Below are 27,209 nucleotides of genomic sequence, written 5' to 3' on the forward strand. Positions count from 1 at the left end.
AACTTCAAAACACCAAACACTTTATTTAAATAATAATTTTAGTCTCATCGAATTAATTTGTATATCACACAGTTAATAGGTACTTAATAAAAATTACTAAACCTAATTAAATCTACAAAATTAACGATAGATACATAGACAGTGTAGACTAAACTGCTTTCTAATACCATTGCAAATTGCAGTTTTCATATCGCATGTTAAAAATCCTATAAAAACAAGTTATAAATTCGAATCATGTGAAGTAGAAAAATTTAAACGAAGATTTATTTTGCACAAAATTGTACATTTTAGAGTCCTTGCATTAAAACACCTACAGTTCTACTCATACTCAATTTCAATTTGCATTTCATTAAAATGTACGTTTTTGTATCATTACTGTTATTAGGTATTATTTGTAATTTGTGTTACAATCACATATAATCATTATCCTTGAACTTGACTTTCAATTTAATCTGATACAATATAAATAAAGATAACGAAGACGTGACAACCATGATAATACGTCCGATGATATACAGGCGGCTATCAAAGTACAGTCTACCGCCACAAGCCCACAGCTGTAGGAAAGATACTTAGAAATGTACATGATAGTAAATTATATATGCTTTAAAGCAGAGAACTAATGACGCCCCCCAAAAAAATACTTAATGTCCAAACACGTATCCATTTAAAACAATACGATATGCTCTAAAAATATACATATCAATTTTTTTTTAAAGTTTAATCAATAAAATAAATAGCTAATAAAATAAGAAAATACAATTACTTAATTTAAACATATTTCAAACTATTGCCAAATGAATAAAAACATTTTTTTTTTCTATAATTGAAACTAACTCTTATTTTTATTGATTAGGAAATAATCAATGACATTGATTTATTGATGAACTTAATTAATTTATCATTTCTTCTTATGTACGCGGTGATATGCTAGACTAAATGCGGCAGTTTGTGGGTTTATGCCTTTAAATTATATAATAAAACCATAAATATATTATTATAGTATATATAACTATTAAATATAAAATTAAATAAATAAAAAATAATGATACATTTAATTGAAAAAAAATCTTATTTTCTATAGACTATAATACCTTATATAACAAAAATATTATTTTGCATGTTTTTACACTTTTCGGCACTTTTTGGAATTTTACTAGAACATTTTTCGAGTGTAGGCTGCTCAAAAATCCTTTAGTGATGATATTAAAGTGACTTACATGCATAAGACACGGATTATGTAAGTGCTATCTACCAAAATACAAATAATATCCGATACTAATAGAACCGTAGTAAAAACTAGATATTAAAACATAAATCGGGTAAAAATTTAAATTAATTTATTTTCATTGCACTTTTATCAATTTGTGTATGAAAATGTAATTAATATCACCGAAAAGCTAATAAATGTTGTCGAAATGCCAAAAATATTATTGAAAGATTCAAATACATTGAATTATTAAAGCAATAATCCAAAAATAAAATTATAGTTTGATGTAGAAAAAATATAGCGGATCACTAAAGGTACCGAACTGACGCAGTGCCGGAAAATTAAGACCTTACTGTTTAGGAAAAATAAAATTAATTATTGGAACTTATGTATAAAACTAATTTCCAACAGGTGTTTAAAATAAGTACCTGTAAAAAGTTTTTGTTTTTGTTTCATGGTTATGATTATAAGTTTTCATGCATATTATAGCTTAAGCAAACTTATTTAAAAAATGTCTTTTGATATCTTGTATTATATCATCAACAATAACAATTTGATCAACCTAAATTCAAAATTTAAAATTATGTATATAAATACTAAATAGCTCGAAAAAACATACTTTCATCATGTTTAGAAAATATTCATATATAAATATTTAAAAAATCTCTACGGTCATTAATTTTTAAATTAATACCAAATAACAAAATCGGTTTTATCAACTGCTGATGTTATACAATGTACATAAAGTCCCGTTATTTTGTTAGTTTTTATTTATTATTTAAAAATTGCTGTGATTATTTTTTGCATTTAATTGACGAACTAGCTAAACGAACATAGGTACATTTTTACCGCATAAACCACCAAAAAGTTGAGGATTGAAGCGTTTTATGTGCTCCAAAACACAACGATTGGACAGAAAAAGTCACACGCGTTGTAAATAATCTATAAATAATCGATAACTTCTCTCGCAACTAAAACAATTTTTTACAAACACTGAGGTATCGACTACGGCGGAATCATGTAAATTAATTATTTACGACATTGGAAATATTCATAGTGGTTTTTTAGAATTTTCAATAACAATATATAATGATGTATTGTGAAATTCTTATATTTAACTGCAGGTAATATCATAATATATATATTATATATAGCAATCGCAGAGAAAAACATAATATTACGTTTCGTAATTGTATTGATATAATACGTGATATAATATCACGCGAGAAGTTATTTTCCAATTATCGGCATATAATATGCTTATTGTATACCTATATATACAGAACACGTAGGTACATGCACATCAGATTACACGGACATCGGACGCGCACGAGATATATAATATTGTAACAGCCCCGATATTTATGATTTCTGTCAGGCGGCGACTTATAATCTGATATTCTCAAACGACTGGGATTTTGGCCAGTGTTTATATTTATCTGCTATGGGTGTGAACGATGTGCGGTAAAAAAAAAAATAATATTCTGCGATCCGCCATCGTGCGACAGCGCGGCGCGGCACGACGCTCAGTATAGGAGGCATACTCCGCTGCCGCACACAGATGAACGCGATGCAGACCTGGACGGTCGGTCGACCACGTGCAGAAAATCATTCGTCGGCACCTATCGACGCCGCACAGCATTGCAAGCGGATTCACTCGTTACACAGTCGGTCCGTCAGTTCGTGATGTTTTTGCAAAAACGAGAAAATTGTTTTCATCGTCAAAATAATTATTCGCCCAGTACCCTGCGCCGAAACGCAGCCTCGTAAGACGCGTTTCGTCTACTCTCCAGTGGCGGCGAAGTAAGTCGTTGTTTTATTAATATTAACCAGCGAAATCGAGATTAAAAAAAAATATATATATATATAAACTTATAAGACGTTCCATTGTAAATTTTCGACGAATAAAATAACAATACATTATTAAACACTGTTTTAAAATTTCTGGTGTGTATTTTGATTTATTTTAATTTATTTAGATATTTTTTTTTTCCACCGTTGTCAAGAATCATTTTTCCGGCCATCGATTTCTGTCAATGAAAAATATGAAACTATGCGAAAAGAAATTATCAGCTGTTGGTCGGAGGTAAATTAACCATTTAATTCTATAAGTGTACAAAACCGAGCACAAACAACTGTGAAAAAATACTTATATCAAACAATAATTTAACGATAATAATATATACGTTATTGTTTATATTTGTATTGTAATGCATGGCATAAAAAATTAATATAATATAAAAGCGTGTGCTCGAGAAACGTGGGAGTTGTGAAACCACATCCAAAACTGCTTAGAAAAATAAATAAAATTATAACTCATTTCAAAATCGTCATTTAATTCACCGTCAAAATTAATAATTTAAAAATAAATGTCAGAGCCAGATAAAGAAGACGGCGGCCCACAAATTGATGACCCCTATGGTTTGTATACACTTACGGTTTACATTGTTATTATTTTTTTTTTCTGTTGAACAACTTTTTTATGCATGTTTATATTTTCTTAACTATCGGAGTTATAAAGTAAATTATTATTTAATCAAAAAACACCAATACTAAATTGACATTCAATACGCAAATTAAAAGCGTTTGGTTATGTAAACCCCCTTGAAAAATAATACATATGTGTGTATACTGTATATCATACTCTGTAAAAAAATTCAGCACACGCCTTGCTATAATATGTGTATAAAAATTATTATAAAATGTATAACTATAGCTGGGGCGGCCAAACTTTTTTTGGTCGCGATCTACTAAAAATGTACTTCACCTTTGAGGATCGACTTCCATAAAAAAGTTTTTTGTTATTATTAAGTATACATAATTATTAAGAAACAAACTTTGTGCGTAGCCTAAAAATGAATTCTAACACGATCGACTTTGAAATCGTTTGCGATCGACCGTTTGGCCGCCCCTGAACTATCATATTAGTTGAAAAAAAAAGAAGACCCGGGAGAATTTACAATCAAACCCATTTTATCGCGCGTATATTTCATTTGTATTCAAATCGTTGAATTACTAATCACTAGTGATACATACACAAATACACATATAAATAGTCACAACTACACGTATTAATGAAATACAAATTATGTGTTTGTAGCTGGAGTACGTTCCTGAAAAAATTATGTATTCTGTGTTGATATTTGTTTGATATTATTATACGCATTTAACAGTAATTAAAATTAAATACTTAACTTCAAATTATTTTATTTTTTTAATAAAAATTAACAACTTTAAAACTTATAAAATATTTATCTATAAATTAAAGAGCTTTAAACCCGTTATAAACGTAAAAATGTATTCATAAAAAAATAAATTCTAACACAAGTTGAATTCAATGATCCACATTTCTATGTGTAGATACCCTGTGAATGATTATTAATTTACTTTTACCCCATACAACATATAATCTTAAAAGGTCACCAATCAGTGGCGGATCAAGAGTTTTTTTGGGAGTGAGGTCTAAAATTGTTCATATTATTATATATGATATGTATAATTTTGTAAGCACAATATTTAGGATTTTATGTTGGTGACAACAATTAATTTCGTTAATATGACTCTATATTTTTGTCTATCCGTATTTGTCCTTTATCAAAATATTATTATAAATCACACATATAATTAGCAAAAATACATTAAAATATAGATTCGGATAGGTAGGTACATCAGAATTTATAATTGTATGCACAAAATATAAATCAAAGAGTATACATTGAAATATAAATGTACGTAGGTAATCAAAAATAATGCAAATATTGTCGGTCCACTTCTTTGGGTAAAAAATTGTACGTATTTTAAATAACATTTATTTAGTTTTTCTTCAATTTATATACAAAATACAAACAATCTTTTCTAATATAAAAATTATAAATTATCTGTGTATTGTGTATGGTCAACATTTTTGAGTATAGAATTGCACGCAAAATACGATTAAGATTGAAATTTATAGACTTCGAGAATTGTATTTGTGTCATACACTCTACAGTCATTCATGTCAATAATTATGGACTAAATAGTTGTGTGGATACAATATTCAAAGCCATAATCATAAAATGAACTCTAGTCAAAATATTCGTTCGACAAAACAAGTAACATGTTAATAAATATATATTAATAAAGCTATAAATTAATTTTATTTTAATGTAATATTTGTGTTATTTAATATTAATTATTTAATGTTAAATGTATTTCTCAATGAATATTCGTGTACTTTTTGTATTTTTATAAACATTTAAATTAATTTTATATCGTATTAGGTAAATCGTACATAATATATATATAGACTTAGAAATAAACCAATTAATATGTTAAATAGTATAATTTTAAAAATCATTTACTCAATATTGATACATTGTTATTGAAAAAAAAAAATATTTTATTTTATGAATAAGTGGGTATATAAAGTAGATTAAATTATTATTATTAAAATCGTTTACACTACGGATTCAATGGATACGAATTATAAAATTTAATCACTAAAATATACAAAACATAATATTCACAAGTCTCCTACAGTGGCTAGTTCATATTATATGAGAATTAACATTTAGTTTTATTACACGTGTCCGTGTCATGACGGTAATCGTTGTCACGAGCCGTTTTTATATTATAACCATTAAGGGGGGTTTCGAAAATTTGGAATAGTCAATGTTTGCAGGTTTATTATCACTTCACTACATAGATCAATCGGTACATTTGGCAGAGAACACGTCTGCATTTCTATGAAGTGCGTGTATTATTAGACAGAGACAGACAAATTCGTCATTGGATTCTCTTGTATAAATATATTCATAATACATTATTATGTATTTGTGTTCAATGTTCATAACACGTCGTATAAGTCGCAATACAGGTATTATATAGATAATTCGTATAATAAAACTAATTAGCTATCGGTATATTATTAAGGGTTCACCAATATGTTTTTCGACACAGGTATCTTTCTCGTGATTGTCCACAGCTATATAGCCTATATCAAACGTCTATATAATGTTTATTTCAATGTCACTCGACGATTTTATTACTTGATAGTTAGCTATATTCTGTATATAATATTATCGTCAAAGTATAATAATTACGGTGCTGTGTAATGTCCACGAGAACACGTGTTTAAGTAATGACTGCATCACCACAATATCTACTAGATTATAACAGTGCAACAACAACAATAATAATATTTCCTAAAGTCGTCGCGAGATGTCCCGGACATTATTTTAAGACTCGTCGAATTGCTTTTTTTTCACAACCATATTTTCTGCCCCCTCAAAAAAATGGTATCAATAATTTTCTTAAGAATTAAGAACAACAAACAAAAACCAAAAAAACTGAAATATTTACGCAAAATCGTGGTTTTTGACAGCGTATTGTTTTAGATTCTCGGCGGAGTGAGAAATGTATTAATTTAATAAAAAAACATGTGCTTTATTCTCTGTCTGTCATCGACTTCTGAGACAACAAAAATAATTCGTTATTCAAATTTTGAGATTGTTTCTGGTAGCAAATTAAATCTAGTCGGGTACTTTTGAGGAAGTGGAGATTATAAGTAAAACGTAAAACTAGTATTCAATAAAATCAATTTGGCGTAACTCAAAAAGAAAATAACAATAGTTACTTAACATTTTTTCTAAATGTTTAAATTTACATTTTTTATATAATACAAACTTTTCAAAATATTTTGACTCTTCAAGCTATTTATAGACATTCGAAAATTTCAAGTTTTTTTTTCTTTAATTGTCGATAAAACATTTTCGCTAATTCGTACTATTACTTAAAGATGTAATACAATGCTCGTTATAAGTTGTAAAACAACTGATTATAAAATAGTAAAAATTCGTATTTACAATATATTTTTATAAGCGCTTAAATTTTAAATTTTGACAAAATTCGTAAAATCTGAAAAATTTGCAAATTATTTTATAGTTTGATATTTTTACATTTTTTTTCTTTTTTATGTCTAAGATTTGAAAATTTAATACAAAACTTTTCATAAGTTTTTCTACCTGTATATAAAAAACAGTTAACCAGAAAGTCAAATTAATTGTATATATTGAATGTTCATTATAAAATAACTAATATTCTCCTCAAACGATTTTCGATATTTTGTTATACCTAATTCAAGAACAAATAAATGTAGACTAAATTATTACTAAGTATTTATATGGTAATTTTTTATACATGGTTTTTAAAATATTTTGACTCCCTTTTAAGTTATTTAGGCATAAGAAATTTTCGATTTTTTTATTTCAATTATTGTAAATAAAACATTTTTCGTAAAGTAAAAAAGCTTGAAATTCTAATACAAAATTTGTATGGCTTTGTATGAAAATGCTCATGATATATATTCAACAATGAATTATTTAAATTTTCGATAATAATGATTAATAATATTATCTGTATCTGTCACCAGGTTTTTACCTCGCATATAGGTAAAAATAATTTCACTCGTCCAAACGGACTATTATTTTTTTGGTCAAAATTATTACCTTCGCCACCCTTTTATTCGGGCGACTAAGTGTACAGGGACAGCTAGTTCGTTATAAGTTGTTATTGTAGCTATTTAAAAATATTAAAATATATATACACAATTTTTTTAATACCTATCAAATGTTGACGAAATTCGTCAAATTCATAAAATTTTGCAAATTATTTTCATTTGGAAAAATATATTATAATGATTGTATCGATTCAATATAACTTTTTTTTCTAGGGCTCCCAACATCATTTTGACTATATTTTTATCACTAGATTATTCTGATATATATTTACCCAAATAACAAAAAATATGAATATTCCGTGTTTTGAATTTTTTTTTTTTTTTCATCAGTAGTCCATAGAATCAGGCACGTCGATAGGGGGGGGAGGTAGGATTCCTCACGGGCCCGGACGTTTTAAGGGGCCCGAAAAAAGAAGCACCGTAATTAATTATATAATTCGAACAATTTTTTTTTTTGTTTATTTACAAATTTTAGCTGACGGTATGTTGGATTGTGGGAGGAGGGTGCATTTTCCTCCCGGGCCTGAACTTTTCTCCTGCATGGAATACATTCGCAGCTGCTACAAGTAAGCTTTTCCATTTTTCTCTAGTAATGTCCGATTATTGTATTCTTGTTTTCATGACGCATAGGAATATTTTTCTACTGCGTTTTTTCTTGGTTTATGTGGCCGTTTGTTTACCTAATGGCCGTCTCTCATTTATTTTTTTGTTAAAAACTTAAAGCCCTCTTTACAAAATTGATATTAATTATCTATTTATGTCTCAACAATTCCAATCTTTTACATCTTACATATGTGAGAATATTGAGTTTTTTCATACAGGAGATACAATTCCTTATTATTCATTTCTTTTCGTTTAAAAATGATTTTCCTTATTTTCGGGATTATCGATTCTTCCGCACTGTTCGTACTTATTTCAGTATCCCACTAATATCAACGGATTTGAAAAATTTGGAAACGTGTATGTCAAGTCTTGACATTACTAGAATTCAAATATCAAAGAGGCTAATGTTCGTATTTTCGAGATTATAGGTTCATTCGCGCTGTTCGTACTTATTTCGATATCACACTAATAACCAAAACTTAGAAGTGGAATATACCAGCTTCTCCTCGTCACATCTATGCATAAGTATGCAAAACCATGTTTCTGAGCAGAGCGACGAATCTATTGATTTTACAATGATGTTTTTTTTTAAATTTTATTTTTTTTGTCTGACATCGCCTTTTGGAACAATAAAAATAATTTGATTTTCAACTTAAAGTCTATTGGATGCCGTAAAATGTTCCAAGGAAACATAACACGTGGGTCCAAAAAGTTGTAATCGGTGGAATTTACCATCTGAGGATTAAATTTTTTTAAAAAAACGTAAGTACTGATGAAATTTGTATTTATAAATCTTACCCTAAACTCCACTACCTAAAAATCGTTGGAATTTACAATTGCCCGTGTGTAATTCACTTGAGATGTACACATATACTTAACCACCTAGATATCTATTAAAAGTGATATTGTGGATACCAACGATTATCAGATTTTAATTTAAAAATAATTTCAATATGAATACATATTATATCTACACATAAAATATGACTTACTTTGAACTTTCCTATATTAAGGAATGATTTTTTCTATAAATTTATAAGTAACTTGAGTTTGATCGTTTGGTGACATGAAAAATACCTATATTTTTACTACGTTACCTCAACCAATAGGTACACGTAGTTGAAGTATCGAAAAAAAAATGTTGTGGCACTTGTACTTGTTACATTAATTAAAAACTAAATACATGATACAGAATTTACCTGAATAAATTAAACCAGGCCCGTAGCCAAACCAAATCATCAGGTATTAAAAAAAATGCTTATTTACAGTTATGCAGTTTTGTCTGCATACAACAATTGGCCCAATTTTTTGGATGCCATTATTTTTAATTTTGAAATCGTTAAAATTGTTGATTTTCAACAAAAAAAAGTCTTTAAAAATATTATCCTGCAGAGTAGAAAAAATCCATAGATTATTTTAATTTAAAATTTACTAAAAAATATTGTTTTAAAACAAAATCAATATGTTTTTTCTGATGTTTTAAGCAAACGTTCTAAACAAAATGTCCCACCGCCACTGGGTGGGACAAACCAAATTTTAGGGGAGATATTAGAAAAAAACAATATTAATACTATTTTTAATTTATTTATGCCGTTAATGCTGAAATCCATTAATAACAATCTCATCATAACTCAATATAACTAAATTTTGAATGGGAACATGCAATAGGAATTTTGTTTTAAAAAACTTGATTTAAGCAGGAAAATTTCGTTTCACAAACTGCTACATCCAAAAACTTCAACTGCTGTCATCATTTTAAATGTAGCTTTGAATGCTTTACATTGTAGATACAGTTCTAACAAAATATCTTATATAGGTATTTTAATATCTAAACAGTGCTTTTACTGGCAATGGAATCATCAAGCAATAAAACGAATACCTTATACTTCGATATTATTACAGAAACTTATATTTTTAATTTCCAATACCCGAACAGAATCCCTATTCTTTTAGAGACCAAGCTAAAATTAAAAAAAAAAAAAATCATAAGATCTCTGTATTAAAATAATAAAACAATAAGTACGTAATTCGTATTTATTTTGGTTTATTGCCTATAAATGTAATTTACCTATACGAAGAAAAATCATGTTCTCCATTTTAAAGAAAAAACTTCAATTGGTGGATACTATAGTTATACATTTTATAAATTTTAACTTATAATAAATTGTTGGAAATAGTTTATTTGTATATTGTATGAATTATATATTTTTTTAAATGTAAATCGATAAAATTTAATTGTTTTAAATCATAATTGTATATGATACAAACTTGGATTAATAATTAATATATTATGTACCAAATTAGTTTTAAGTATTATTATAGGTGCCTATAGACATTATTGTAAATATTATAAATTTGTTTTTATGTTAAATTTTAAGCATTTTAACTGAATTCAGCTGTGTTAAATATTATGCAATGTTTGATAGGTAGGTATATAAATAAAACATATTTAGTATCTACACATATTATATATAGGCAAAAATAAATAAATAATATGTATGTGTTTTTTAAAAAAACAACATAATGTGCCTCACTGAAAATATTTGAGTGGGGCGATAGAATATATGTGTTGTACCTATACGAAAAGTATATACTGTAATATAGTTTGTATATGCATATCATATATAGGTAATATAAGTTTGGACAATTATATACATTTAAATAAGGTATATGTACCTTATGCTTGTTTGATAGCATTATAATAATGGTTGGTTTGATTGAAAATATAAAAATGTTGAAAAGTTTAAGAAAACAATAAATGCAAAAAAAAGTAAAGGTTATAATTTGTTTTGAACTCAAATTATCAAACGACTATCCTCAATTTAAATTGGATGGTACCTATACTACAACAATAAGGTACTTATAGGTAAGCAAGTATTATACAAAATAAATGCCGGTATCGACATTGCTAATGTTGGACATAAAGGATTCACATCAACTAATAAAACAAGAGCCATTAATTCAATACCTACATAAGTATACACATATTATATTAAATCCATGTACATGCATTTGCATAATATGTATAAATGTCCAATACTTATAACTTAAAACAATGTTTCCCAACTTTTTTTTACTCGCGGAACCTTTGCAGGAAACGTTGTGGAACCCCCATATAATTTTCGGAGCTATTCTATGTTAGAATCATAATTCAAATCAAAAATATTATTAATTAAATTATATTTTTCCAAATTTCTCATGGAACCCTTAGCACCGGCTGACGGAACCCTCAGGTTCCGCGGAACACCAGTTGGGAAACACTGACTTAAAAATATTATGATATATTATGAAAAAATATCAATACATTATATGCAATAAAGTCAACACTACTCTTAGTGGTTACTTACCTACATTTTAATTACCTAGGTAATAATTATACAGGAAAATGTAAAAAAAAAACATCATTATACATAACAAATATACCTACCTATCAAATTATTGCTAATACAATTTTAAAGTATTTCAAATACATAATTTGAGACATTTGATCAATAAGAAATAAACTCTTATACATAATATGCATAAATAGGCACCTTATATTGTTCTAGGTAATGATTATTATTAATTATTTAAAATTTAAAAGTCTTTTACCTATGTAAAATTATTGTTGTGCACTTACTTTAATTAGTATTATTATTTTTTTTTTTTTTTTACTATAAATTTACAATTAAATTAAGCCATTTAGTAAATATAATAGATTATATAAGTTAAAAATTAAAAATGTTGTTCTATTTCAATAAAAAAAAAAATATTGTTAATTTACCAAAAAGTTTAAAATTTGCCTATGTTATTCATTATTGTTAATAAAATCTGTATGTAAAATAATTAATGTATATAATATTATGTTGTGATTACTAAAAAAACTTGTATTTATGAACACAAGCAGTTGTAAGCTAAACAATAATAAATCATGTATTTACCCTGATTTACATTTAAATGGAGTTATTATTTTTATTATTATTACATTTTAAAATGTTTCAGCATATTGAATGTTATTACAAGTGTATTTACATTTACATTTAATGGAGTAATAGATTATTACAAACAAATTAAATCAAGCTGATTAAGTATATTAAAATTGTTTGTTCTATTTTAAAAGATGATATAAGAGATGTATAAAAAAAAATAGTATATCAGTTGACTTAACCACTCAATTTGTTGCAGATTTTAAAACAATTTTGATTTCATTATTAATAACATTTTAAATTTTGAGTGGAATAATAAATATAGTGATTTTACAATATGGTTTTATTTGTGTACATTTTATAGCAGAAAATATTTTCAGTTCCAAGTAGCTATAAATGCTTGAAAATTAGATACAGACTTTCTCCAAAGTTGTTCCTTGAAAAACAAAAACTCAAAAATACAAATACACACATTTTTTTACAGTCATTTTAAGTTCAAATGTCAATTTAAATTGGATCTTAAAATATAAAATAATGAAATGAGTGGATTTTTGTTAGTAAGTTTTCAAAAAATTATTAATGGCAGGAAATAAATGTTAAGCTAATTTCTAGAATTGTTTATATGAATAAAATAATATTATCAATTTCTGAATATTTCAAATTTTTAAAATATAATATGATTATAAAAAATTCCAACATAAAATGTAGTCATACATTTTTGTATATTATGTACATTTAATGTTTGAATGAAGATACCAAAATTCTATACATCAACTTATTTATAAATATTTGAATAATTAAACGTGCATCGTTTTATTTAAAAAAAAAAATGTTAAACCCTTTTAGATAAATATTTGTAAGTGCTTAATATACATATTAATATACACACATTCAACCATAGACAACATAATGTCTATTGTGTTATATAATATATATATACAGTAAAAACAATGAAGTATGAAGCAAATATAAGAATGTAGATAGTCTATTATATTAAAAAAAATGTAGAATATTAATTAACGTTTATATATATATATATATATATATATATATATATATATAAATTTAGACATAATAGAATCAGGCTTAGAATTACACTGCAAGTACACTGAGTAAGTGAGAAAGTAAAAAAAAGTTTTAACTAGCCACTAACAATATTGAGATATAAGTTTATACATTTCAAATTTCATTGATGAAATAAGAACAATAATTGTCAAATAATCATAGCATATACGTTATAGAAAAGCTGATATTGTATATTATTTGAAGCTATTGTGAATTTAAAGTATTTGTTAGTCACTAGCAAGGCTAAGAACTTAATGCGGTAAAAAATAATACAATAATATGTACATACACATGCACTAAAAAAAGCTTAAATATGCAATATTATGCAGTACAATGTGCAGTTACTTTTTATAAAAAAAACATGTTTATTTATATACAAATTAACTAAAAAAAATGTCTAATTATTTAAAAAAAAAAAAAAATTAAACAAATTAAGGTATAATTTTTTATTTTTGGTTTGGAGATCTTGAAAATTGTTTTGATTATTCAGTCATACAACCGTTTGTCGTATACACAGTTTTAAAATAAAGAGCCGCCACACACATTGTCACATTGTCAATATTTTAAATTATACTATACCAATAATTGATTGCAATTTTGCAATTTTTCGACCCAGTAAAAGGTTTATTTTTATCAAAAACTGTATAAACAACGAACAAATTTTTACTATATAAAAATAAACTTTTTTACTGGGCCGACAAATCGCAATCAATTATTGGTATAGAATAATTCAAAATATAGACAATGCGACGATGTGTGACAACTCTTTATTTTAAAATTCTTTAAATCAATGATTTATTAATATAATATGCATTAATACGCTTAAAATCTTTAAATATGCAAAATCATGTAAATTTTGCCAAATATGCAAAAATATGCAACATCTATTTTTGTATTTAAATTGTACATACTATGAAACAAATTTGTATCAAATCAGATTTTTAATATGCAGCTTCCTAAAAAATATGCATGTGCACAAAGTTCTGAGTCCTGGTCACTAGTCACTGAAAGGTAAGAATATATATTAAAATTCCATTTGCAATGCTCGTGAATTTTTTTTACAATGAATTTATAATAAATGTAAAATTATCTCACTTAAGATTTAAACTAGTAACTTGATAATAGTTTGATATTATTGTTTACTTTTTATGTTCAGTGTTAAAGAAAAATACAAATATAGGTATCTAATATTTTCATTAATGTTACTAATTTAATAAGTAAATTTATTATACAATTATATATAATATGATTTTAAGCAAATTCAAATTTTGTAACAATTCACAAACATTTGATACCATCATCATTCAATAAGTTGAAGATTATTTAGTTATAACTATATTAGCCAGTACATTATTTAGGAAAAAACTTAATATGCCATACCTATATTATATTATTCAGATAATTTGTTAGATATCGAATAAATAAATTTATAATAATAATAATTATTATTTATTTATTTCATGATTATATCACATTTTATAAATATTACATTTTATTAAACTACTCTTACAATTTTCATGATGTATCTATATTTCATTTTTGTCATTTTAATAGTTATTATTATTTTTCTGTGAAATTTCTCTTCTCCGGCCAATATTTATGCCATTAGAGAAATCAATCTTATTTTATCTCTAACAAAAACTGAATATAAGATTAAATCGATTATTTCACAAAATGACATTATTATTATTATTATTCAGGTAATTGTATAGGAAATAAATTTATGTAAAAAAATACTTAAGAATAAAATTACCAATTTTATAAATATTCAAAAACTTTTGATCCAGTTATCTTTAAAAATATACATATTTACATGTAAATTACAAACTAATTTATTATACAGTAAGTTAAACTATGTTGTACTATTGTGTACTGAATGCTCAACAGACAAACCACAAACATATGATGTAAAGATTAAATAATAATAGACCATAAATACTTAGAATAGAGTTTAAATAATAATATAGTGGATTCCGCTTAATGTGGGCACGTTGGGACCAGCCCAGTTTTCCGCATAAGGCAGTTGTCCATAAAAACCGAAATTAGTTTAAAAAAAAAAAAAAAATTATAATATCAAAGAAGTTGTTATTTTGCACACGTGAATCATACAATTGAAAAAAATGTTAAATAATTACTATACAAATAAAACTAAATAAAATTACTATTTGGATGTTGAAGGTAAACAAAACGTTGTAATTGTTTGTTGTCTAAGCTGTTTAGTGTGAATCTGGTTGACAAAGTGGGCACACGCTTCAAGCTTATCAGACGGACTATTTTCGTTACCCTCTTGCATAAAGAACCTCTGCAACAAATCAATGCATTTTTTAGCCTCTCTGGTTGTAATTGGTGGTTCGGTATCGTCGTTGTAGTCGTCTTCTTCTTCTTCTCCTTTTTTCAATTTCCTTTTTTTAAGTACATTTTCTACTACAACATCACAAATGTCTTCATTATTATCAAAACAAAGAACATTTTCATCAATTTTTTCAAACTCTTTATGGTTTTGAATAACTAAAAATTGTTCGTTCAATTCAATAAACTCAGATTGTGGAACAACAACATTAGAAAATCCACAATAAGCGAAACAATTCATAACAGTTGTGCAGCTAATTTCTCGCCAGCTCTCTGATATAAATTGTATGGCTTGCAATATGTTTATTTTTCTACTTATTTGGCTAGCAGTTGCAGATGAGTCAAACAGTTTTTCTTCAATCTTTTCTAGAATAAAATTAACTAACTTCATTCTATACCTCATCTTGAGGTTTTTGATAACACCCATATTTAAGGGTTGGATTAAGGATGTCGTATTTGGTGACAAGAATTCTAAAGTGATGTTTTTGAGTTGAACGTTTTTTGGATGTGCAGCACAGTTATCAATGAGAAGAACTATGGACCTAGATTTTGCTTGCAATTCCTTATCCCATTCAAACAGCCAGTTTAAAAATATAGATGAAGTCATCCATGCATTTTTATTCGCACGATAATGCACTGGAATTTTATTTATAGACATATTTTTAAAGCATCGAGGTTTTAAGCTTTTCCCCACTACTAGCAGCTTTCTTTTATCACTCCCGGTCATATTGACACATAATAAAACTGTAATCCTCTCCATTGCTTTTTTTGAATCGGATAGCACTTCCTTTTTGAAACATAAAGAACCGTCAGGTGTCGCTCGATAATACAGTCCAGTTTCATCTGCATTAAAAATGTTATCTGGGGAAAAGTCGTTCAAAATTATTTTTAGCCTGTCCACTTTCCAATCATTAGAGGTGGATGCATCAGCACTTGCTTTTTCGTCATGCACACGATTTAATTTGATCTCGTGTCTATTCTTCCACCTGCTTAACCAACCATTAGAAGCAATAAACTGATTGTTACCTAATTTCTGGGATAATTCTTCGGCTTTTAATTTCAACATTGGCCCAGAAACGGGATCACCGTGACTTGTCATCAGTGAATACCATTCACTTAAGGCCTCGTCAACTTCAGGACATTTCCCTTTCCGTGCACGTTTTCGATTACTAGTTTGAGTTGAATTGAAGTTTTTGCGTAAAATGACTTCGTCTTTGAGCAGTTTTGTCATCGTTGATTTCGGAACGCATAATTCTTCAGCGATTTTACGTAGTGAAGTGCCTAGAGGTAACAATTGCACTTTGTCCAAAATCGCGATTTTTTCCTTCAGGGAGAGATCGTTTCGAAACATATTGTCACATTGAAAATCACGTTAAAACTGAAATGCGGGTATTGACGCGTTAGACCACGCATCTGTCAGAAAAACGATAACACATCTGATACCACAGTTACCAGTGATCCAATAGTGACACCAATGTGAAATAAAAAGTTATTACAATGATTACATCGCTACTCGCTCGCTCGGACACAAAAAACGATAATATCCCTTAACTTGCTTGCAACATCAGCTCAAGTGGATCACTGGGTAACCACCGTATAACCATGCATATTACCTACCACTCTTATTTTTCGGACAAGTGCTTATCACTCGCATATTCTAACGTTGTGAATGTTGTAATAAAATAAAAATTGCACACATTACATGATTTTTTTTAACCTTGTTAATATACATTTGTAATGGCACCAGATCATTTTGCGATTTTGCCCATATTAAGCGGATGCTCATATTAACCGGTGCCCACATTAGATGGAATCCACTGTATATTTAAATAAACACATTTTCATAATATATTGTTATGATATAAAAACTTCTAAATATAATAATAATGTTCAATAACTCTCGAGTGAAAATTCTTGGAAACTCAGTAACTATAATAATAGTACATCTGAAAAATCTATACTTTGAGCTCTCTTATACATGGTGTCCCTACGGTACCCCTATTCCCAAATCATACAATTTTGTTTTTGTGTTAACACATAATTAAATCATACAATCTAATTAATAATAAAATAACCTTTCCAGTATTCATTATATTGGATCAGTCAGAAGTCTTTAATAAAGTCTCTTATGGTTAAGTTAATTATGATACATATACTTAAAAAAATAAAGATTAGAAATTATACTAAACATAATACATCTTAATGTGAAACAAACATATTGAAGTCTATTATTGAAGTCTACATGATTAAATTTGATGAAATCAACAAGTCCAAAACAATACACATCTAAGGGATGGATTTCTCATCATGTGATCATGTGTTATTTATTAGGTATACTGATAATTGTACAACGATATCATTTACTTTTTGTGTTAAATAAATATAAATTGTACATTTTTCTTCATAAAAAATAAAGTGACATTGATAAAGTAAACTAACTACTACTATTCGCAACCTATCATATACCTTGTTTTATATAATATCAATGATAAAAATAAAAAATTAATATTTTTAAGTTAAATTAAATATTAAAAAGTTTTAATTGTATGTTACAATTAAAACCTATAATCAGTTATAACTATTTTTAATAATTAGTCAATACTAGTTTTCACAACCCCCTTTTAGAAATAATTAAGACCCTCGAGATATGAACTAGTTTTAACTTACTTCTTTAAGTTAGAATAAATTTTATCTGAAATACATCGGTGAAAATTAGTACTAAGGAAAAGTAGAAATATATACATATTAAAATAAGTATAGAAATGAATAATCTAATTTTGTTATTTGTTTCAGTAGGGAAAAACTATCATAGTATTTAAAGTTATAAAGTATCTAATGTTTTTTTTTCACATAAAAAGTGATTTTCTGCATATGATTTTTTGCAAGCACATCTCACAAAGTGTTTTGCTGTCCCCGTCAATACTTTTGTTGTGACTGTGCAGAGGTAAAGATTATTGTCAGGAACTTGATTTACAGTAATGAATACTTCTGTGAAATAAATTGAGACCTGAAACAATTTTTGCTGATTATTAACTAATAATTTGTTATATTTTATTTAAGGAAATAGAAGATGATAATGAACGCACCTGCAATTAAGTTTGTTTAAAATTCCAACTAAAGCATTTACTTTAAAAATTAAACTAATGCTGACTAATTAAAAATAGTTTTGGCAGATTTTGACTTTTAACTGTAACATATATTATAACATTTAAAAACTTTAAGATAATTCAAATCAAAACTCAAAATACAATAAAAAAAAATATTTATTTACAATAATATATTAATTTAACGTCCTCCAGATATGGAAAAAAATTGTCAAGATTAAGAAAACATTATACCTATAATGTAGGTCCTGCTTCTTTCTTACAAACACAATGTTCTATTACAGTTATTTCATTTACAATGTAAAAATAATTTATTAATGTAATAATAAAACAATTGTGACTCAATCTGCCAATTTCATAACAATTTGAACAGGCTTAATAAACACAATTATTATCTTTTGTGGTAAATCAGAATATTAAGAGGACGTTATGCCCACATAAATTATCTCCGTCTTTCAACAGAATCAATTTTATGCTGTTAGCTTTAATATTAGAGTCAATTTACCTATTATCAAACTTAAAGGCAATAATATTATCTGGACATCTCATAGGCTCTTAATGAAATTTTAATTTTTAAGTGAGTTATAGTTATGTAAAATATTAAAACTTTAAAATGCCCGTAACTCACTTATATATTAAAATATCAATAAAAGCCTATGAGATGCCCTAGAATCCAGATAATATTATTACCTTTAAGTTGGTAATAGGTAAATTGACTCTAATATTAAAGCTAACAGCATAAAATTGAATCTTATCATATTTGTGTTGATACTATGTCTTACGTTAGAGACAACACATGGGTATGACATCCTCTTAATTGAAATTAATGTTGTTTTTTTCTGGATTACAGAGAATTTAAAAATACATAAAAAATCAATTCAATTAAAGTCAATTCATTTTTTCTTTATCAAAATCTGAGCATAATTGATTGCCTTAAAAGTAACTATGAAGAAAAAATACAAATTAAGGTATCATGGCATTATTCAGATAATTTATTAGACATTAACTAAATCTTACTTGAGTTCAAAATCACTTGTTTCATAGTTCATAAACGACATTAATATACATTTTATACTGTTGCGTTTCTTAAAAAATACAGTTATTGTATTACTATATTTTTTCCAGGTAAACTGTGAAAATAAAATACATAACAAAATGTTATTCATAATTTTTAAATTTTATTCTTAAATGCTGTATTTGACTTTTTATTAGAGTTTAAATAATTATAAGTTATAACTAGGGCAAAGATTTATATGCATTGGAATTTTTGTTTTTTGCAACTTTTGATTACTGCTTTTATTAATTAATTTATGTCCACATAGACATTATGACAGTGGTTATTTTATTCTACATAATATTATGAATAAAATGCATAATATTGCATATTTTAACTATTAACGTGTAAAATGCATGTTCTATATTAATTTAAGCAGTGGTTATTGGTAAGAGAAAAAAATAGAACATTATCCAACAGTAACCGAAAAATACTATTATATCTTATCTTAATTATCATAAATTTGTATAACTGCAACAGATTATTCTACAACTATAGCCATTTTTGTTTTGACACAATCATCATTGTGTATTATAAGTGTGTTGTGTGTTATTTGTGAATAATGTGAATTGAATTAATTTTGACTTCATTATAAATGCCAAATTTATTTAAACACTATAGACCACCGGCAATCAGGAATTTGTTTTAAATTTTCTACGACAATTTCGTTTTTTGTTGTTCGACGGTCCCGGAAACAAGAGAATTTCTTGAGAAAACACCAATTGCATACATATACGGCATATTAAAAGCGCACCAAGCTGGATGGACATTATAATCATGCCTACGCGTTTCTACTCACAATACTAAAGTGAGTAATATATTATTGTAGTAGAGGAATTTATACTAATAAATTATACGTTATACATTATCCACAAATTAAATTATTATTACGACATTGTTATCAACGTAGAAATAATTATTGAACAAAGACAGTGATGAAACTATTATATTTAAATTATGCCTGTTAGCCATTGCGTTCATTTTGGCTTAGGTGCCATGCGCTTTATAAGTGTATTGTGTGTTGTTTGTGAATCGAATTAATTTTGACTTTTATCATTATAAACGCCAAATATACTTAACACCAATACAAAACTTTGGCAATATAATATAGAAGAATTTTCTATATAAATAAACTGATAAAAAAAAACACAATTATGTAGAATTTGTGACCAACTAGTCTGAGACAATCAGCAATTTCAAGTCACTCAACAAAACTTAAAATTTAGTTTTTGTTTCTCAAACGTCATATTTTTGCATGTTTTTATTAAATCAAATGCATATTTTTACCATTTTTTATTGCACTTAAATCCTAGCCCTAGTTTTAACTTATAACAATTATTCTATCTGGATCACTGTAAATGTAAAATTCCAGAGAAACATGGCATTATTTACAATATTCAGATATATTATTTTACAATTAATAATGTGGTATAAATCTTACTCGTATTCAAAATTGATAAATTTGATATCAATCACTGGGGGCAAAGCATCAAATTCATTTTATATCCATCAAAACTGAATAAACACTTGATGTAATTGATAGCTTTGTAAGTCAATACCTACAAGAAAAAAAGGAAAATTAAGATTACTTAAGTAGTTAAGTACTCATTAATATTGTATGCCTACTGGTTTACATTATTCTGATTGTTGACTACACAAAGAGTAAACAAAAAAAGATAAATCTTATACAAGAATTTGAGATCAAAACGTCCATTAAACTTAAATAGTTAATTTAAATTAAAAAAAAAGTTAACTACAGAGTAATAATATTATCATTGATTAAATATTATACAGTATTATTATGAACCATCACTATTATCAGAATATCAGACGTAGACATTTGTTATCAGTTATCACTCTGATACTAATCACTGCCACAAAATGTGCGCCTTATAAGTTATAATTATGGTGACCAGACGTACTCTTTTTCGTAGGACAGTACTCTTTTTTGACGTGGGTCCTAATATCCTTAACAATAGTGTTAAGTACATATGATATTGTATTCTTTTTTAAAATGATTTTGGGCTAATACGTGTTTATGTGTTTTTACTGTTTTTTATAATTTGATTATTAATTTATATTTTATGGTTCGACCTAAAGCATTCTTATTGGTTGGTAGCACGATTTAAGATATACTAAATCGTATAATATATTTAAATTTTACACTCGGTATTTTTACCTTTAAAAAATAATTTATACTTTAGTTTAAGTTTACTTTAAATTCTTCAATATCAAAGTATTTTCATCATAAAGACACACAATAAATTAGTTGACATTATAATTTCAAATAATTGGTTTTTTTTAATTGATAATAATAATAAAATAAATAGAGTAATCAGATGAAAAAAAAACAATTATTTGAAATTAAAATGTCAACTAATTTAGTGTCCTTTTTATGGAAGGAGATGACCAGTGGCGTATTTGAGAGTTCATCTGAGGGGGGGGCGATTTTAAAAAGAATATTCCAAACCGGCAACCATTTACATAAACTTACCTAGACATAATTAATTTTATATTGTACCTGTATAATATAACCTATAAAGTAATAAGTTACTAATATGATAAAAAAACAACATATTTACAAAACAAAATCTATATTTCTTTTTTTTGTATTAGCAAATCTATTTATAACATCATCTACTGATATGGTTAAAGTATGGTGTATGTTTAGCAAAGCCAAACCAGTCAAGCGTTCTTGTCCCATTCTAGATCTTAACCAGGTTTTCAATCTAACAAAAGTTTTTTTTAATGCAATTTAAGAAGAAAAACAGATCTTTAATTTTAAGCATTGTAAATATATATATATATATACTATTATATATATAGAATATATATAGTATTAGGTTGTAGGTATATAGTTAAAGTATTTTATAGAAGCTAGCTAATTTTTATTCTAATAATTAACACATGCACCAAACCTTCTAAGCGTTGAAAAGCTGCGTTCTGCGGATGCTACACTAATAGGCAGACAAGCAATAATACTTATTAATTTATGCAAAGTTGGATAAATGATACTATTACAATTTTCCATTGATGACAAAGCATCTTGACAAATTTCATGACCTTAAACAAAATTATAAAACAATCAATTAATACAGTTTTAAGAAAAGTATAATTACAAACATTTTTTACCATCAGTTTTTATTCGTTGCCATTTAGTTTTCCATAGATCTAGTTCTGTTTTTAGCTCGATTTGGTCAACAGATTCTCCTTCATTAAATACAAATAATTCTGTGGCAGCTTCTGTTATTTTTTTAAAATCGTCATTAGAAATGTCAGTAATGTAGCGTGGAATTAACAAACATAAATCTAATAACATCTTATTTTCTTTTCTTATGAATCTTGATCTTAAGTCTTCTAGGATATTTTCCAGTAATGGTATAAATAGTGATACTCTATAATACTCTTCTATATTATTTACTGGATGGTTAGAGCGTTTTGTTTGATATTTCGATAATCTAGGGATTTTTACTTCGATATCCATTTCGTTCATTAACAATACACACTCTTGATATATATCTCCAAATATTACAAGACAATTGGTACGTTTATTTTCTAAATTAAATATTATATCATCAATACAGTTTTTAGCATTTAATATATCATAGTTCAAACCTTGGAGAATACGGCTAACAGGTGCTGTCACACATAAAATATTTGCTAAAGAATGAATTGCAATTATGAATTCACAACTACATAAAGCTGTTAATAAAGTTCTAGCCTTAGAAGATGAATCAGATTCTTGCCATTCAGAAATTTTTGTTAAACTTTTTATTATATACGGTATAGATGTTTTGAATACCATGACACTATCATGGCGCTCAGTCCAACGGGTCTCACATAAGCTTAGTAAGCGTTGCTGACCATTCAAAATTGTTTTCAAAACAAAATTTCTTTTTGATGAACAGTTAAAGAACTGTAATATTTCTTTCATTAGTCCGACACTGTTTCTAATAGACTGAACTGTAGATGATTTAGATATAGATAAATTCAGACTGTGATTTGAACAGGGGCTATGGACAGCATTTTTTGCATATGACTGAATTTTTTTAACTGCACCTCGCACTTCTGATACCATCACAGAACAGCCGTCAGTTCCAACTCCAACACAATATTGTAGGTCAAGGCCATAATTTTTTAATAAAGAAATTACTATTTCACCCAAAGTGTCACCATTTAGTTTTGGTTCAAAATTAATATCTTTTTCATTAATATTATCATTTTTATCCTCATCGTCTCCGATTAAGGTGGTACATTTTTCATTGTATGCATAAGCATGACAATCAATAAAACAAACAAAATTTTCTTTCACAACTCCTTTACATAAATATCTGAGCACCAAACTCATTTGAGATGTATGACTGATGTCGGTGGTCTCATCAAAAATAACACAATAATATTTTGATATTTTTACTTCCCCTAAAATGTTTTCTATAATTACTGATTTGCAGCAATCAATGAGTTCATTTTGAATGACAGGACTTATATAGGTTGCTTTAGAGTGTGTTGTCTTCAAATGATTTTCTAAAGCTAAATCCCCAGCCTTTATTCTGTAGTTGAGAAGTTCACGAAAATTACCTTGATTTACAATAGAATGTCCTTCATTATAATTTTCAAAAAAGTCTCCATGGTCTCGATGACCCCGTAATGGAATATTTTGACGACCTAGGAATATGATAGATTCTACAATGGGTTTTAGACGATTTCTATTTTCTGTAATTTGTTTCATTCTTTCACTGTTTATTAAATTTATCACTTCTTTTTGGGGATTATTAAAGGTTTTCATAAAATCATCTGCAACTTGAACACAATTTATGTGATAAATATTTTTGCTGTGTACTTCTAGATCCCCATCTTTTCCTAAGAGTTTAGAGTACTTTTTTAATGGTTTAGAAACAAATTTACTTAATGTAATCGTTTTGTATCTCCCTCCTTTATGACCGAATAAAACACAAAATTTACAATATAGTCCTGACATTGTTTTAGAAAAAGTTAACCATTTATATTTTTCAAAATAACTTTTGTTTAGGTATCTTTTTTCTTCTTTACCTTTTTTTATATGCACAGAAAAAGGAAGAATAAAATCATTTTCGGGCAAATTATCCATGGTTATTAATTTTGCACGATCATGGTCAGAACAAATTACATTAGAGTCTTTTATAAAATGTGCAACATCTAGTTCAAAAGAGGGACTAGCAATATTATTAATAGTTACCAAGCTATTTAATGTAGATGAACCAGAAGTTGCAGACGGAGTAACAATTGTCTCATTTATTTTCTTTTTATTTGTACTATCAGTATTATCAGTGCAGTCTTCATTTTTGCGTTTTAACCACTGGTTCATTAAATTAGACATATTATCGCACTGAGACACTAGGTAATGTATTATTTAATTATTATAAATTTATAATATAACACAACACATCAACTATTATAACTATTAATATATATTTATATAACTATTAAGAACAAAACCACATATTAAACAAAATTATATTATGTATCAGTTATCAATATCATAGATAATAACAGCTGTTGTCAGGCGATCACACACTTTGATAAACGGTCAACTAAGTTACCGGGGACCTTAGATAATACATATTAATTGATTAATTTATTATTAATCTAAGTATGTATTATCTAAGCCGGGGACTAGGATATCACAGAACAATATGATGATATAATATGACCCCAGGGGACCTAGTTGGCCAGTGATCTACGTGACGTAGTGTGGCGAGTGAGCACGACGACATTTGTACCCCAAAGAAAAATGTATGTACATTTTTATCTTTTGTTATCACTGATAACATTTTTCATAAATCATAATTTTATTTTTGTTTCTTAATAAAATACCTATTACTTGTACACAAATTTTCTTGGTCTAAAAACTCTCGGGAGGGGCGATTGCCCCCATCGCCCCCCTCAAATACGCCACTGGAGATGACCTATAGAAATATGGGTAAAACGGATAGAATAGTATACGCATTGGGCAATTACGACAGAGAAGGAGCTAAGTTTTAAAATGTACTTTTTTAAAAATTTTTATATCTGGTCACTATAGGTACTTATAATGCCAGTAAATGCTCAAGAAAAATCTTAGATGTAGCTAATAGCCATGTAGATAATCGTATTAGTTACCTACCCATTTTTATTTTTATAATAACATTAGGTATTTACTTATTTGTTTACTTGTTGCTCGTTATGATGCTCATTTTAGCACTATAATTTCCATCAGTGCATTTGACTCAGTATCAATAGAAATCATTTTTATATTTTAATTTACTGTACTTGTATTAGACATATTATAATATATTAGTATATTGTATATATAGTCTTTAATACATAGATAGAAAATAGTTTTGAACTTTTGAACATTAATAATGAGTTCATAGTACATTTTAAGTATTTGTCTCGTAATAAACTTTATACGACTAATAAATTAAATAATTTTGATTATGGATTTGTCATACAAAAGTGTAGTAAAAAAAATTCCATTTTTTTTTAATTAATATTTTCAAACTTAAAACTGAATATAAAAAAAAAAACCGCAATAAATAGTACTACACTACTGCCTACTACGTGATGAGTGAATAATCTTATCTTAAATTAATTTCCTAATTTTTACTTTATTATTATTATTATTATTATTAAACCTATAGAAATGTTGGTCTCCGACCTCTTATATTACCAATTCGTATTATTAATAGTCAATTATTATACTTGAAATTACTTGTTGTTTATTATTATTATTTGTTAAATCAGATTTCCTGATAAAATATATAATATGTATGTAGGAATATAATATTAGGTAATGCACTACAATGTATCGGTCATAGTTTTGGTCATTTTTTCTACGAAAAAAAGTGTTAACAAAATATACTATTTATTTACATAATAATAAATTATATTATTTGTATTAATAATAGAAATAAAATATTTTAACTTCAATGATATAAAATACTAATTCGATTTATAAAAATATTCATTGAATCTTTGGAGGGGGGCTTCACCGCCAACCTTAAATACGCTTCCATACAGAACATATTTATTTGTGAACCTTGATTCACTTCAGGTCTAACGAAACAACGTAGCCCGCTTATCGAGGCGTGCAAAGTTAATGCGTCAATAAAAATACCTGTGTGTATGTTGTTCATAGGTTCCTCAACCCTTGTATGAGGATTGAGGATTCCACTACACGAGGACACGCCGCTATTCGACAATATTACCATCGTTTGCTTGACTATAACAATAATAATAATAATCGTTATATTTCAAATATATTTTTTTACTAGGAACTATACCAAAGTAATTAGTAATTATAATATGATATAATATATGTATACACAAGGTGATTCTTTTATCATTGTAGAAACTACATTCATTATTTCAAAAAGTATTCATGTTTTTGAAAACATTTTTTTAC

General features: G+C 26.9%; 2 protein-coding genes and 1 long non-coding RNA gene across 5 annotated transcripts; 1 reads left to right on the forward strand and 2 right to left on the reverse strand.

Moving 5' to 3' along the window:
• Positions 1–2,537: 2,537 nt before the first annotated feature.
• On the forward strand, positions 2,538–8,130 carry LOC132924659 (uncharacterized). Its single transcript, XR_009661359.1, has 2 exons — positions 2,538–3,013; positions 3,190–8,130. It is a non-coding gene; the product is annotated as an uncharacterized LOC132924659 (long non-coding RNA).
• A 6,907-nt stretch (positions 8,131–15,037) lies between these two features.
• LOC132924713 (tigger transposable element-derived protein 4-like) lies at positions 15,038–16,979 on the reverse strand. The gene is made up of 2 exons (XM_060989156.1): positions 15,696–16,979; positions 15,038–15,070 (listed from the first exon to the last, which is right to left on the reverse strand). The coding sequence occupies exons 1-2, from the start codon at positions 16,977–16,979 to the stop codon at positions 15,038–15,040; spliced, it is 1,317 nt and encodes a 438-aa protein (XP_060845139.1).
• A 708-nt stretch (positions 16,980–17,687) lies between these two features.
• On the reverse strand, positions 17,688–25,425 carry LOC132926694 (52 kDa repressor of the inhibitor of the protein kinase-like). Of its 3 annotated transcripts, XM_060991091.1 has the most exons (7): positions 22,919–25,425; positions 22,705–22,849; positions 21,413–22,515; positions 21,228–21,345; positions 19,750–19,862; positions 18,715–18,815; positions 17,688–18,635 (listed from the first exon to the last, which is right to left on the reverse strand). In XM_060991091.1, the coding sequence occupies exons 1-3, from the start codon at positions 25,140–25,142 to the stop codon at positions 22,365–22,367; spliced, it is 2,520 nt and encodes an 839-aa protein (XP_060847074.1). In that variant the 5' UTR covers positions 25,143–25,425; the 3' UTR covers positions 17,688–18,635; positions 18,715–18,815; positions 19,750–19,862; positions 21,228–21,345; positions 21,413–22,364. The 3 variants fall into 3 exon arrangements, with proteins under 3 accessions (XP_060847074.1, XP_060847076.1, XP_060847075.1); XM_060991093.1 differs by lacking the exon at positions 21,413–22,515; XM_060991092.1 differs by lacking the exon at positions 18,715–18,815.
• Between the last annotated feature and the right edge of the window lie 1,784 nt (positions 25,426–27,209).

This window comes from Rhopalosiphum padi, chromosome 3 (assembly GCF_020882245.1).
Source record: "Rhopalosiphum padi isolate XX-2018 chromosome 3, ASM2088224v1, whole genome shotgun sequence".
In the NCBI taxonomy this organism is placed as follows: Eukaryota; Metazoa; Arthropoda; class Insecta; order Hemiptera; family Aphididae; genus Rhopalosiphum; species Rhopalosiphum padi.

Coding starts and splice junctions, on each gene's coding strand:
- LOC132924713 (XM_060989156.1), bottom strand. CDS start 16,979: ATGTTTCGAAACGATCTCTCCCTGAAGGAAAAAATCGCGATTTTGGAC. Junction 15,071..15,695: donor GTGATGTTGTAGTAGAAAAT/GTACTTAAAAAA, acceptor ATATTTTTAAAG/ATAACTGGATCAAAAGTTTT.
- LOC132926694 (XM_060991092.1), bottom strand. CDS start 25,142: ATGTCTAATTTAATGAACCAGTGGTTAAAACGCAAAAATGAAGACTGC. Junction 22,850..22,918: donor GCAACGAATAAAAACTGATG/GTAAAAAATGTT, acceptor ATTTTGTTTAAG/GTCATGAAATTTGTCAAGAT. Junction 22,516..22,704: donor AGCTTTTCAACGCTTAGAAG/GTTTGGTGCATG, acceptor AACTTTTGTTAG/ATTGAAAACCTGGTTAAGAT.